This window comes from Octopus bimaculoides, chromosome 2 (genome assembly GCF_001194135.2).
Source record: "Octopus bimaculoides isolate UCB-OBI-ISO-001 chromosome 2, ASM119413v2, whole genome shotgun sequence".
NCBI lineage: Eukaryota > Metazoa > Mollusca > Cephalopoda > Octopoda > Octopodidae > Octopus > Octopus bimaculoides.
Window position 1 is genome coordinate 161,445,701 of NC_068982.1, and position 15,240 is coordinate 161,460,940.

The window sequence follows — 15,240 nt, forward strand, 5'->3', positions numbered from 1 at the left end:
TATATATATATATATATGTATATGTATGCATGTATGTATATATATATATATATTTATGTATATATTTATATGTATATATATATATATATTTATGTATATATTTATATGTATATGTATGCATGTATATATTTATATGTATGTATATATATACATATATTTGTATGTATGTATATATATGTGTATGTATGTATATATATGTGTATGTATTTATATATGTATGTATATATAAATGTATACGTATATATTTATATGCATATGTATGTATGTATATATTTATATGTATATGTATTTATACGTATGTATATGCATGTATAAATATATATATGTATATATGTATGTATATAAATATATATGTATGTATATATATATATGCATATGTATCTATATATGTGTATGTATGTATATATATATACATATGTGTATGCATATATATATATATATATATATATATATATATATATATATATATATATGTATGTGTATGTACATGTATATATATATATATATATGTGTGTGTATGTATATATATGTATCTCTGTATATGTATGTGTATGTATATACATATAGTTGTGTTTGTGTACCTAGAGATCTTTAGGCAGACACACACATGATTATATAAATTGTCATGTGTATATATGTCTACCTAGAAATCTCAAGATATAAACATAAACATACAAGGGTTTAACTTCTGTTTAATGTGGGAAATTTTTCAAATATTTTCAGGAATTGCTCATGAAATTTACCCATTCTGTTTGACTGAAAATATGTTGTATTTTTCCAATTCTGCAATACATATTTTAATTCTTAAATTTCTAATCATTTATCATTGATTTTTTTTTTTAATGTTAAGTTATTTATTGGGTGCACATATTCCTACTACTGTAACACATATGATAATTGGTGTTAATTAGTTATAAAAAATATTAGTGTCTAGTTTTCCATCCCAATTTATTCTATGGATTTTTTGAATACTGGTTTTGTGGAGAAACTATTTTTTTTTAATTTGTGAATGTAAAAATATGGACGAAAATTTAAACCAGTGTTGTTATATCATTCTTAGTTTTAACCAAATGAAGGGCCATTTGATAAATAAATATGATATACAAAATATATTATTCTGGATAAAATGAAAGCTAGGGATGAAATATTTTTCTGAGATAAAAATTGCTGTGAAAAATTATGGCTAAAGAAATTAGAGAAAAAAACATTGAAAATTTCTTGGGAGATTTTTATTTCAAAATATCTGACAGGGTCTTGTCTCCTTAACGAAATGGCAATCATGACGAAAGCACAGGTTTGTTGCGATGATGTCACGGGAAAAAGTGTTCTTCCATGGTTCGACTGTGTGAATGTAGTCGTCAAGTTTATAGTGGTTCACTTTCAGTCTATATGTGTGTGTCTGTAAGTATGTGAGTCTGTAAGTGCGTGTGTGTGTGTGTGTTTTCTGTCTCACTTAGTCCCTTCGCAGATATTCAACTCTTCGTTTGCTTTTATTTTATCTCCGGCTTCAGGTAGGTGATAGAAAATTAATAATTCTTTAACTATTCACAAATTTCCGCCGATGCTTTAGAGAGTTTTTAATTTTTTTTTTACCTGCGTTCAATTACTCTCTTTTTGCTATTTCATCTCACCTTGCCATCTGTTTATTTTTCTCAAGTAGTGTTTTGCAGGATGTTTTTGCTGAATTGATTTAAGAAAAAGATTCGCGTCAGTTGATAATGGCGCTTTTTAGCTAAACTCTCACTGCCTTCCTTGTTCACATAGAAATCTTGCATGCAACTTTGTTCATTTACATATACCTGCTTCATTTATTCTGTTTAGACTGTCTAGCAATATACATTTCTAGCATAGACCGAGGTTTTTCGTTTAACTTCGTAGGAGATTTTTAAAAACGTATATAAATAGTTACAAAATATGAAGACATGTAAATATGTGTTCATGTGTGTTATATGTAAATATGTGTATATTTTTATATAAATTTACATATTGTGTTGCTTTTAGTCTTACTGTAGGTTCTTCTTTCTCTTCATAACTATTCATAATTTATTCATTTGTAAAATAAAAGTGGCTGGTGGGGGTTTTGATATTTAGGCCATGCAAGCAGTCTTGTATACAGATGTTGCTGTTATGTATCGCTTTGGTTGAAATTTGCAACATCATTTCGAGATACTCTATATATGTATGTGTGTGCGCGCGTGTATATCCCATTTAACTGCGGTCCTGTTCTTTTTTTCCCATTGATATCTATCCGTTATATTCATAGGATATATCTATAATATGTATTTATAAGTGTGCGTGTTTAACTGTGTTCGTTGCGCGTCATACCTCCTACATCTTAGCTTCTTCCTCCTCCCACGTATGTTTATTTCCTCCTACCCGTTCTTTTCGACCTCCTCCTGTCACTACTACTATCACAACTACGACGTTGTACAAGTTGCTAATTTACATAAATCTACTCTCTGCACTCCCTATTGGTCAGATCTTGGCACCATCATTGTTTTCCTCTCAACCAGCCCTGAATCTTTGAATGCACGTTTTGCTGTCTTAATTAATAGCAACACGGTAAGAAATGATGCTTTTTTCCCTTGATTGTATATTTCTTTATGGTCTGACAGATTGGCTTGAGCATTTTTCTGACTGCAAACAATGAAAATAACGTCTGCTGTCCATCAGTATAGTGCTGAAATGACGTCAAAATGTGTGTCATTACGAAAGGTCATCTGCTGATTAGTATTCAAAATGGCTACTAGTCACGCTTGTTGCCGTCGTCGTTCTGTTTCACACGTACATACACCTCGATCTAGTTATCTGTCTGTCTTCTCCCTTGCTAATTCAATGTCTCAACATTACTAATTACCTTCGCTTTCATTTCATCTATTGTTATACTTTTCTTACTAATACATACTTTCCCGCGATTTTGCTGATTTCACCACGAGCCAAAGAAGGGGCCGTTACGTTTTTCGCTCGATTAGCTAGAAATAGTTTACAAATTTCCTTCAACTCACTCCCTATAGTGCTAAAAACAGGATACGTTGAATGATGTCATCCCATACACATTAGGTTTGTGAAATGAAAAAGGGCGGGATGGATGGTCGCAGCTCGAATGTTTTTGATCATAGGTTTTCTCAATCAGGTTTGCTGATTTGGGGTTAAACAACAATCAAATACTCATCATGTCTGTATCTTTGCATAGTTTCTTCTAAATTGTAAACGCTTACTGAACATGCATTTCTGTTATTCCTTTGGAAATTCTACTTCTGTTTGCAACTAAACAAGGAGGCCTCTATGTAGTCGCTAACCCACTAGAAATCGTATCCCCATCTCCACGTCACACCCCACATAAAAAGGGGAAGGCCACATTGGATAATGATTCTAGATATACATAAAGACTGGATGGGTGGTCACGGTTGGAATGCATTTGGACATAGGGCTGATTGGAGACTAAACGACTAGTGATCCTCTTCATGGCCTCTCTATCTGCTAGAAGGAAGAGCCAAATCTTTAAACGACATCCTACCTTCTTCGTTAAAATGTAGGACATTGAATAGTGTAGTCTTCGATGCCACTGTTTGAATTAAATACGGGGACGATTATAGCTGGAACGTCTATTGATCAAAGGACTGTTCTGTCAGCGCTGACAGACCTCAACATTGCCGATTAGCAAGAGTGTCAAACATAGTGTTTATGGGCGACCATCACTATTTACAAAAATACTGAATTACAGAAAAGACAAATCTGTTATAAGGATCTTGTTTGTGTGAGTGTGTAGTAGCGAATTTTCTAAATGAAAACAATCCTTCCATATTTGTGAATTTTGTGGTAATTTCATTACACTTAATATTTTTATGTATGTTACCAAGGAACCTGACCTAGCTGGTTGCCCACGCTAATGCACTTGGGTCTAAATAACTAGTTGCTGATACTTTCATTTCAGTTTCACACACACACACACACACACACACACACACACACACACACACATATATATCTTGCAGTGATCCTTTTATATTAGGACCATGAAGTTCAAAAGAATTAATAATACAACCATTCAAGGATTTCTTTGCTAGTGGAGTCGCTATCAGTCCTTCCTTAAATGCATAGTTTATGTTTTAAAAATAAGATCATTTGTTGCTGGTTAACTGAATTGCTGAAGCATTATTCACAGGAATCCCATTAAAGTTTCTGAAGTAATGATTTATAAAGCATTTCAACAGATAGTTATCCACAACATATGTATATTTATAGCTTTTTAAAATATAAAAATATGTAATTAAAACGGTTAGTAAACTCCACCACCTGCACAAACGTAGTCTGTTTGTCATATGCATGTATATGTGTAGTGTGTGTGTGTGTTTAGTTTTCACCTGATGTTACGTTTTAGTTAAATACTCCGAATATTTTCTGCCAGTAATGTAATATATTTCTGTTCCAACCATTCTATTTTCGCTTTCCTCCACAACCAATTTCTCTCCAAGTTTACGAGAGAGCCTGTACGTGATTGTTGCACTTGCTAGAGATAGCAGCTAAATCACACCTTACATTTTTAATATATTAAAATATTGGATAGTATATCCTAAAAGACAAAAAAAAAAGGCCGATATGATCGTGGTTGGCAGGCCTTTAACTATAGGTTTGCTCGATCGTGGTTTACGTTAAGGGTAAACAACAATAACCAGAGGTCTCATTGTAAACTACTCAGTTTCGCTTACATCGCTGGTGGTGATTTTCGGATACACAAACAGAAGTACTCAATATATAGTTTATTCGTGAGAAGCCTCCGTCACTACTCGTAGTTCCTCACTACGTGCGATCCTTGAGGAACGAAAATAAAAATATGTGTGTATACTTTATAGGTGAAATTTACACCAACTACTAAAATTTGCACAGTTGCTATATTTTTCTCGCTTTACATTGTTTAGCCCTATTTTGCAGTGGCCAAGCAAACTTACCATCAGTCAATAGCGTTTCAGCCGTGATCAAACATTAATTTTTTTTCTCTTTTTACCATAATTTTATTTTCCAGTATGTCCCTTTTTTAAGATGGAATATTTAGAAGAACATTTAACAGCTATTTTTAGTAGATTGAGTGATCACGTAAAGGCTCCCTCGTCGTTAGTCTTATAATTTTGTTATATATACTATCTACGTGTTTCACGAAATCTTAAGAATTGTTTACATTCACCCGTGTTTATTTTTACCTCATCTCTCCGATGAAACGTTGTGCATAATTGATAAATTTATTTGATTTGTTCGAAAAGAAATAATAATGTTAGCCAGTGTTGCGTGTTTAATTTCAATACTCTAGCTCAGATATTAGTGATATATTTTTCAAAATCTAAATTGTTAAAAGTTTTGATGTTATATCAACTGCTAACGTGTCTCATTCATTCGCGCGCGCGTATAAATTCTGAAGCGATGCTATTGATTTCTGTTGCAGTATTTTCATTTCGTTCTGTTGCTAAACATATTGGAAGTAATCGTTGTTTAACATGGACATACTACACCATCCATCTCTTATATATATATGTATGTATATATATATATATATATTAGCGTACGCTGTAATGTACAAGAGTATTCCATTTCGGATACTTACTGCCTATTGACCTTATTTTTATGTGTGCATAAACCCTTTCAGCTCCAAGTGTTGCCCCGCTCTCATGACATCAGTCAGTAGTCATGTAACACAATGTAATAAAGGGGCGGATAGACCGTTGTACGGTATATTCCAATATTTCATATAATGGAGAATGTGCTGTTTTATAGCAGCAAATGGGAACTTAGTAGCTCAGTGGAATTAATGTAGAATTTCAGATTGGGATTCACCACGATTATAGTGATCAATATATATATACAGAGAGAGATATGCTTTTCTAAAAAAGAATTATATTTGATCCCCTGATTTTTAGCGACCACGATATATTATTTAGAGAAAATACTAATTTTAAATTATCGTATCTTGATATATGACAAATGTAATCAACGTAAACATATCGCTGCCAACATTATTGATTTCCATATCCATGTAGTAAACAGACTCCTTCCTTTATCGACACTATAGTTCTTTTTTCTTTTTTTGCTTTCTAGAATAAATTGACGTTGTTTATTTTTCTGTAATTTCCACCATTACAACCCCATTAAATAGGTGAAACGTTTATAAGCTATTTTTTGTTTTGAAATAAATACACTTATTTGTTTGTTTGTTTTCATTAAAAAAAATTCGAATCCTTTCTCGGCTAGTTGAAGTGCGAACAGGCGCTACTAACCACGAGATGTTGTGCTTTTTCACTACCTGTCTAGATTAAACAATCGAGGATTTATATACACACACCTGTGTTGAATTATGCCAATACTGCCAGATTATCTTTCTGGATTACTTGCCCCTCCCCTCAATTTCTCTAAAGTTTATCGTCACACCCTTTCCCAACAATGACCTGAATTCATTTTATTCACTTTAAAAATTTGTTTGGCTCTTATTTTCTAATTATTTAGTACTTGTTATTTAGACGTACCATAAAGAAGAAAAAATTGCTCATTCTCCATTTTACTCTGAAATTTTGTTTAAATTATTTGGGAGTTGCCATGATTGTGTGTGTAAGAGAGCGCGGCGGATATCTGACTAAAATTCTTCATTGATGTATATTTTTTAGTCACATTTTTTAATGTTGCCTGGTGATATATTTTGATGTTCAAATCAAGTTAATAAGAATATACGTATGTGCCTGTATGTATGCGCGTTACACACACATACCGTTGCTTGTTGTGATTATTTTGAGACGGAGCCTTTTAAATAACAATAACTATTTGATAACATTTTGATACCATCCATAATCATAATAAACAACTTCTGCGTATGTGTTATATATGTGTGTTCGCGCACGCGTGCACATGAACGTTATATGTGTGTGTTTGTTCAATACACATGTTGTGGAATTGTGGAGTCTACATGCTTCATTGTCATCAAAATATGTTGTACATGCATGTGCCAATACATCAAACATTGTGTTTGTGCAGAGTTGAAATGACCAAATGAAAAAAACATCAGAATAATAAGTTTGTCAACCACAGCTGGGATCTATTTTAAAACGGGGGCCACATTTTTCATTAATGTTTTACGTAATGTTTTTGGTACGGAAAGACTTTCAAACTTCGTATACTTATCTATGTTGTGTTATAGAACAGAAAAATATTTTTGTATTCGGATTTATTTCATGTAAAAAATTGTCTTATTTCGATAATTTCAACCAATCACTGACAAGTATTCAGTTGTTTATATTTACTCCTTTGGCTGATTAAGCGATGTAAAGCGTATTTAATCTCCATACCTTCGTTTTATTTGCTTTTTTCATTTTAAATTTGCTTTAACCCTAACCCTAGGGTTAGGGTTAGGGTTAATTGTTTCAGAATCGTTTGTTTATGTAGTCGGCACTTAATGTATATCGGCTGAATGGACGTCAGTGATTGGTTGAAATTACAGAAATACGACAACTTTAACATGGAATAACTTATGGATTTCTTTTTTTTTTAAGAAGACTAAGAGAAAAAGATGTTTTATATGACACATTCTACCAGTGTTCCAAGTTTCAAAGTGTTTCGTTAATGAAAAATGTGGCCCCCGTTTTAAAAAAGATCCCACAGCTGTGTTATTGTATCATTGGCAGTACACTTAATTCTATATACTATTGGATTTCGAACTATTACCTTCCACAGAATAGTGTCCTATACAATGGAAGGTTCACAGTATACTACCAGCGAAGGGGCAGGGCAAGGGGCTGAGCCCCTTGCCCTTTTGGTTGCCAAGGACACTTTTTTAAATATCTCACTATTGATTTTAGATTGAATGAATTTAAGTAATCTACAGCCAGATATTCTAACAGTTACTACCTTTTGGTATTGGTATATGCGCATATATAGTTATATATAATACTTTTCAGTGTTATATATGCATATACATAGTTATATATATAATATAATACTTATTGAAAAGCTTTAACTCATTGAGTCAAAGTTAGTATATCAAAAGCTGAAGCTAGGTTTGATGTCATTTGTTATGATGTCTTGGCAGCCAGAGTTTCATGGCGGCAAGTTGTGAATGTGAATCTTCAATCTGCAGTCTAGAACTTTTATGATCAAATAGGCTAAAACGTGTACTATCCCTGAGCCAGTAGGAAGATCTACATTAAGAGTGTGCGCAACACTTGCCCAGGATTGATAGGTCTCCTGTACTTTTCAGCTGGTACCTATATGTATTACCCAGTCTCTTGTTCACCACATACTTGTACTCTACCTCTCCTGTAGGTTAAAATTACACGTCCAGTAAACCTTACTTGACTCATTTCTCTCTAGCATTCACAGATCTACAACCAATGCCTCACTGTCATAGCATTGCCCTTCTTATATATGTTGCATACAATTTGTTTTATATACAAGAGCCCTATTTTGATAACAGAGATAACTCACTAAACATTTTTCACGTGTTTACTCTAGTTTTCCCTACAACCTCACTAGTTAAGTCACATAGGTCACAGAACCTATCAACTACTTAATTCCTGTATCTTGATTAATTTTCCTATTATTTCACTGCATTTAGTGTGTCTTCATTGTTCACATAGTGTACACTGTATCAGGTTTCTAAATATTGAGCAAAGCCACTTTTCAGCTGTCATTACAATTTTGTGCCTTCCTTTACCAACTAGTACATTATATTTTTCATATTAATATTTAGACCTTTGGACTATAAATTTTTGTTAGATTCTAGCACCAACTAGCATCAAGTTACCAGTATATAAAACTTACTGAGAGTATACAATCTTGATATACTATACTATTGTCCAAATATCAATAGATGTTGAGACAGTTCTAGTGAACATACCTTTACACTAAAGTTCTCTTTAAACTCATTGTCAACCTAAATCTTGCAGCACTCTCATAGATATCTTGACAAACAATTCATCTACACTTTGTTTTCTCAGTACCTTTCTATCTACAGATCACCTTCATATCTAACAAGAAATATGGCATCTGGAAATCTACATTCTAGTATCAACTCAAAGTATCATACTTAAGCTATCCGGTATATATTATTTGTCATGACTTTTTAGTCAATCATTAGAAATAACACCCTTTCTACTTGATTAATTAAACATGTAATTATATCATCATCATCGTTTAACGTCCGCTTTCCATGTTAGCATGGGTTGGACGATTTGACTGAGGACTGGTGAACCAGATGGCTACACCAGGATCCAATCTGATTTGGCAGAGTTTCTACAGCTGGATGCCCTTCCTAACGCCAACCACTCCGAGAATGTAGTGGGTGCTTTTACGTGTCAATGGCACGAAGGCCAGTCAGGCAGTATTGGCAACGGCCACGCTCAAAATGGTGTATTTTACGTGCCATCTGCACAGGAGCCAGTCCAGCGGCACTATATATGTTCTAAATTTTCAGCATCTTCACAACTAATCCTGAAGGACCTATTGCTTTCTGTCCCTGCATGTCCTTACTTGATTTACTATTATCATTTAATTTACTTATACAGTTATCTCCTTTATTGATTTCATTTTAAGAAATCCATGATATTTCTATATTCTGCGTTTACAACCTCTCAGTAACACTTTCATGTCTTTTTCTTATCTCTGTCACCCAGACTAATTGTGCTATTGCTATTTAGATGAGATCTCTGTTCAGTGACATTCTGTTATACTTTATACTCCTAACTTTGCATTAGAGAAGATTAGCCAACCTCTTCCTTTCAGGTTTTTCCTAGCTACTAACTACTTTTTATATATTGCTGCTTGCTACTCTCTATATTTTTTTTGTTCCTCCATGGTTTAAATCTTATTGCCCTATCTACTATACTATTCTATCACCATGCTACCCACTGCCTGAGTGGAGCATTACTCGTTCCTCCCAGGCCCATGGTTTAAATCTTATTGCCCTATCTACTATACTATTCTATCACCATGCTACCCACTGCCTGAGTGGAGCATTACTCCAGTCACAAAGTTTATCAGTAGATTGTCCCTTAGGAATGCCTATCAATCTACTACCTATCAGAATAGCTAGTGTGTGAGTTGAAAGTTATACCTAATGAGATTTAAATTTCTGCTTTTCTAGTTGTATTTTGTATTTTAGTGGTTTATAACTTCAGAGATTAATAAAACTAACTTATATTGAAGATGGGATCACTTCTTGCTGGGAGGAGAGAACCTCTTTGATATTTTGTATATCTCTTGTAAAAACAGTCAATTTCACTTTTCCAATTGATAGCTGTTGATTTTTTCAAAATCCATGTTGAAAACAATAAGCTAATTCAAGAGCTCTGTTCTTTTATAATTTTCAAGTTGTTTTTTCTTTGGCAATTTAAATTGTATGTTTGATGCATTGGTTGCAGTGCTGTTCCATGATTTAAGATTTGTGTGGTAAATTTTAGTGAAACATTTAATAAAATGATATTTCTGATAAGAGTAATAGTAAGGAGTTATTGTTTTCTTCTTTCTCATTCCCATTGAAGGCAAAATGGTGAAAGCAGAATTAGTAGTATGGCATGTGCTGGTGCCATGTAAAAAGCGCTAGCACCAGCATCACGTAAAAAGTACTTGCGCCAGCGTCACATAAAAAGTACTTGCGCCAGCATCACATAAAAAGTACTTGTGCCAGCGTCACATAAAAAGTACTTGCGCCGGCGTCACATAAAAAGTACTTACTCCAGTGTCACATAAAAAGTACTTGCGCCAGCATCACATAAAAAACACTCATACTGGTGCCTCACAAAAGGCACTTGTGCTAGTGCCATGTAAAAGCACCCAGCACATTGTTAAGTGATTGATGTTAGAAAGGGCATCCAGCCATAGAGATCAGACTGATGGAGCCTGGGCAGCTCTCCATGAAAACAGCATGGAAAACAGACGTTGAATGATGATGACATTTGACCATATTACCATGTGATCAGCTGTCCAGCCTGTTAACTTCACAACCATTGTCACTCCATTTGTCTCTCTCTCTCTCTCTCAGTATGTTGATAGTTTTGTAAGATATTTCCAATTTACTTTTCTAATTTAGTAGGCATCAGATGGACTTTGAGTTATAATGTTATTAAATTTCACTAACACAAGTTTATTCAAACTTTGTTGAGCAGTGTAATAAATATAATAACGATGTTTCTCATTAGTGCAAGACCACTTTAATTTGGCCCCAGTCCATGTCTGATCATAATTTATTGAACTTACATGTGCAATAAAGCTCTCCCTACTTCTCTCAGTAGGATTTGAATTGAGGACATAGGTATCATCATCATAATCATCATCATCGTTTAACGTCCGCTTTCTATGCTAGCATGGGTTGGACGATTTGACTGAGTACTGGTGAACCAGATGGCTACACCAGACTCCAATCTGATTTGGCAGAGTTTCTACAGCTGGATGCCCTTCCTAATGCCAACCATTCCGAGAGTGTAGTGGGTGCTTTTACGTGCCACCGGCACGAAGGCCAGTCAGGCGGGATTGGCAACGGCCAATTTTCAAAATGGTGTATTTTACATCCCACTTTTCTGTTACTTAAGTAATAATAATGATACACACCTATAGAAAGACTATTTCTTGTGACAAGATCTTAACTTTAATGGTCTTGTTGAGTTTTCATTTCATCCCTCTTGATCAATAGTTTAGTATTATACTTCCCTTGAGAATGTTTTAAATGCAGCTTTATATGTATTATCTGAATCGAAGATGAGATAGACATGGCTAGATTTACTGTGTCAGAGCTTGTCTATGAGCATGTAATAACCAAGGCAAGAGAAACTAACTAAGCATCCGTAAACAATAGCCTTGGTGAACATTGGAGCTGTCTATTTGCGATTCACTACAATTCATATAAATATGTAAAACATCTGATTAACCCAGATGTTTTATAATATTTAAAGTTCCATCTATATCCTACTGTTAGAGGTAGGGTTTTGACTTTCACTTCAGGGTTCTTGAAGTAAGTAACAATAAAATATTGACTGTAAACAACCTCTACATAGTATGTAAGGAGGGTATTTTTAACTAAATGTAATTCTGTGTTCAATTTTAGTGGACACTTAGAGATCTATCCCACTATGCTTTTATATGCTTTTAAAAAGTATTATTGATCTAAAGGAATTGACAACATTGGTCAATATACCTACGACCATACCATTCCAGCCATGACCATCCTGTCTTTTTAGGGTGCATCTTAAATTACATTATCTAACATGCCCTCTCTTTTTGGAAAATGGTTGACTGTAAATTTGGCTGCTATTATTCTTTGCAAGTTAAGTAACCATTGACTCAAGTATACAGGAATTCAGAAAGCAAGCAAAATAACAAGGGAGTTAACTAAGCTACTATTATATACAAGTCCAGGTAAAAGTTTTAACTGCATCCCTCTAAAATGGAGTACCAAAACTAATGGCTCTACAGCAGGAAATTGAGTCATTTTCATATAGTTTGTAAATGGAAATACCTAACATTTCAAATAGAGACCTTCACCATGCAGCCTTTATTGACAAGTACTGCTAAATAGTCTTATCAAATTCCAAAAATAGATTATAAATAACTTACAATATATCTCAATATTTTGAATTGTTCAAAACCCACTTGGGTTAATTACCTTTCATCTTTCCAGAACCACTTAAATTAATATTAATAATATACTTTGGTTGAATTAGTTATACACACCTTCTTTCCAAACTTGTTTAATCAAAGAGACTAAATTTATCCATGTCAGAGAAAAAAAAACCCATAGCCATTACTTGCAAGTGAGTATTACTTGGTAGCGTGTACTATGCTATTGCAAATTGTTTTAAGTGCCTTTGTGATCATAAGCTGATGTAGACACCCTCTCAGTCTCCCATTCTTGAAACCAGTGAACATCCAGGATATAACTGCTAGGAGGAGAGAGGGCTGCACCAGCACTCTGCTGGCATTTATTTTCAGTTTATTATCCTAGAGTAACCTGAAATGAAGTGACTTGCTTAAGAAGACAAGTGCCACCTGGTTCAGGAATTGAACTTACAGCCTTATGATTGTGATCTCAACACCCTGATAACTTGGTCACATACTTTTACTTGTAAACAGAATCATTTGTCAAGATAACTGTGATAAACAAGGGATCATCTTTAGTGGTATTTGTGAGAGAGAAGTTGTGATATTCATGCCTTTTCTCAAATTATTACCAACAGAAGTAAAATGAAAGAACTATATATTGGAAATATAAGTTCTCTCTAGCTCCTAAATTAAGAATGGGTACTTTCAGTGTCACTACCTTTTAATGAAGTTAGCTTTGCTTTCATTTAAGTAACCTATCAAGTTTTTTTTATGAATTGTAAATCATTATCTTGTTGGACTCCTTTCAACTCAAATGATCATCAAGGCTAATGTTTTTAGATGCCTGCAAAATAAATAATAAATAATTTGTTGTGGTTTTCTACGAGTCACTGTATACTATTTCAATGGATATTTTTTCGTTCTCACTTAGCTTCAATACATTTCTGGTATACTGCATCAGTTTTGTATTGTGCAAATAACAGATTATGCATTCAGGATAGTTGTATAACAAGGGAGGTAACTAAGTTATTGTCTAAAGTTCGGTAAGTTTTCCTTGCCAATAATAGCACTCACTCCAAAATTATATTCTCATAAAGAAATATATTGACATCAAAAATATTTTATCAAGTTTAAGTGGGGCTCTTTTCCAAAAGATTTGTGTCTTAATAGTCATTAAAGTGCAACAAGTCTGAAGTGAAATTATTCTCTCTCTCTTTCTTTCTTTCTTTCTTTCTTTCTTTCTTTCTTTCTTTCTTTCTTAAAGCTTAAAGAATAAAATAGAACACCAGAACTTGGAAAGCATGAAACTTTGTTTTAGTTCATTTTTTTTTTTACTGTAGTGAAGTTTGCCTTTTATTCTGCTAGTGTTGACAAAATTAGTATCAGCTACGTAATAGAGTTGACTGTATCATCTCCTCATTAAAGAGTATGTTTGTATTAGATATGATGATTTAAATGGAAAGTTATGTGCTGATGTTGAACTTTTTAATTATTTCACTTATCAGTTGAATGTAAGACATTTTACAGAATAAAGTGAATTATGCAATATTTGTAGAAGAGTGATGGTGTTTATATAGGTGACTGAGAAATGCAACATATATGATTTAGATATATGGTATAGAAATGTGATGGTGCCATGTAAATTACATCGAAATCAGATAATGTCAGGGAGGTTGCTGAGTAAAATTGATCACTGCATGATGCATTTTGTGGTTGTAAATAATAATCTGTGTAGTATAATGTCAAAGCATAGGATCAGAACAAATGATGAGACCTTCATATATAGGCAGATGTGTTGAAGCATACAAAAATTATGGTGAGGATGGTGTAGCTATACAGATATGATGTGCTTTGTTATTGTTAGGAAGTTTCCTTTAAAGTTTATGTAGGTGATGGTATAGTGTAGAAATGGCTTCGTCAACATCATTTATAATTAAAATAAATTTCTTTCTAATAACTGCATGTTGTTATTAAAAATATTTATTTTCTTATTTCCAGCTTTATATTGCACCATGCCAGCCATCAAACTCAAGAGAGTGACAGCAGAATACCTTGCTGAAAAGACTGCACAACAATCTAAAGCAGCTGCTGCAGCAAGCACAGCAGCATCCACTGCAACACCATCTGCAGCAGATGAAGATGCTTCAAACCGATCTGAATCCAGTACAGCAGCAGCTACTCCCACTAAAACAGACACAAAGAATAAAGCCAAGCAGCCTACTACCACTGAGACAGCGAAATCAGGTGGAGCTGGGTCAAAGATTCTTTCCAAATTAGATGATACAGTTTTGACAGAAAAACGTAAAAGAAATGTTCCTGCTGCTGAGCTCAAGTTGATGGAATGGTTTGTCTTTTAATATTTCTTAATTTGAGAATGTTTGGTGGTAGAATTTAATAGAATGCTGGCCAGAGAGATTTCTTATATTTTGCTACATTCTTTTTCTTTCTGATGATATTAACATTTCGTTTTTATTCATTTGAGTTCATCAAAATATACCAATAGCAGATTCAATGTTGTTGTTGTTGGCACTCCGTCGCTTACAACGTCGAGGGTTCCAGTTGATCCAATCAACGGAACAGCCTGTTCGTGAAATTAGCGTGCAAGTGGCTGAGCACTCCACAGACACGTGTACCTTTAACGCAGTTCTTGGGGATATTCAGCGTGACACAGTG

At 33.8% G+C, this 15,240-nt stretch overlaps 1 protein-coding gene across 2 annotated transcripts in view; it reads left to right on the plus strand.

The window, feature by feature from the left end:
- The first annotated feature begins 1,306 nt into the window (after positions 1-1,306).
- The window catches only part of LOC106871728 (heterochromatin protein 1-binding protein 3), a 34,308-nt gene continuing 20,374 nt past the window's right edge, over positions 1,307-15,240 (plus strand). The window contains exons 1-2 of one of the 2 annotated variants that reach the window (XM_014918339.2): positions 1,307-1,511; positions 14,566-14,911. In XM_014918339.2, coding sequence (XP_014773825.1) covers positions 14,580-14,911 — 332 coding nt within the window. In that variant the 5' untranslated portion in view covers positions 1,307-1,511; positions 14,566-14,579. Of the gene's footprint in view, positions 1,512-2,405; positions 2,563-14,565; positions 14,912-15,240 lie in introns of those variants that run through there. The other variant, XM_014918340.2, reaches the window with a different exon arrangement.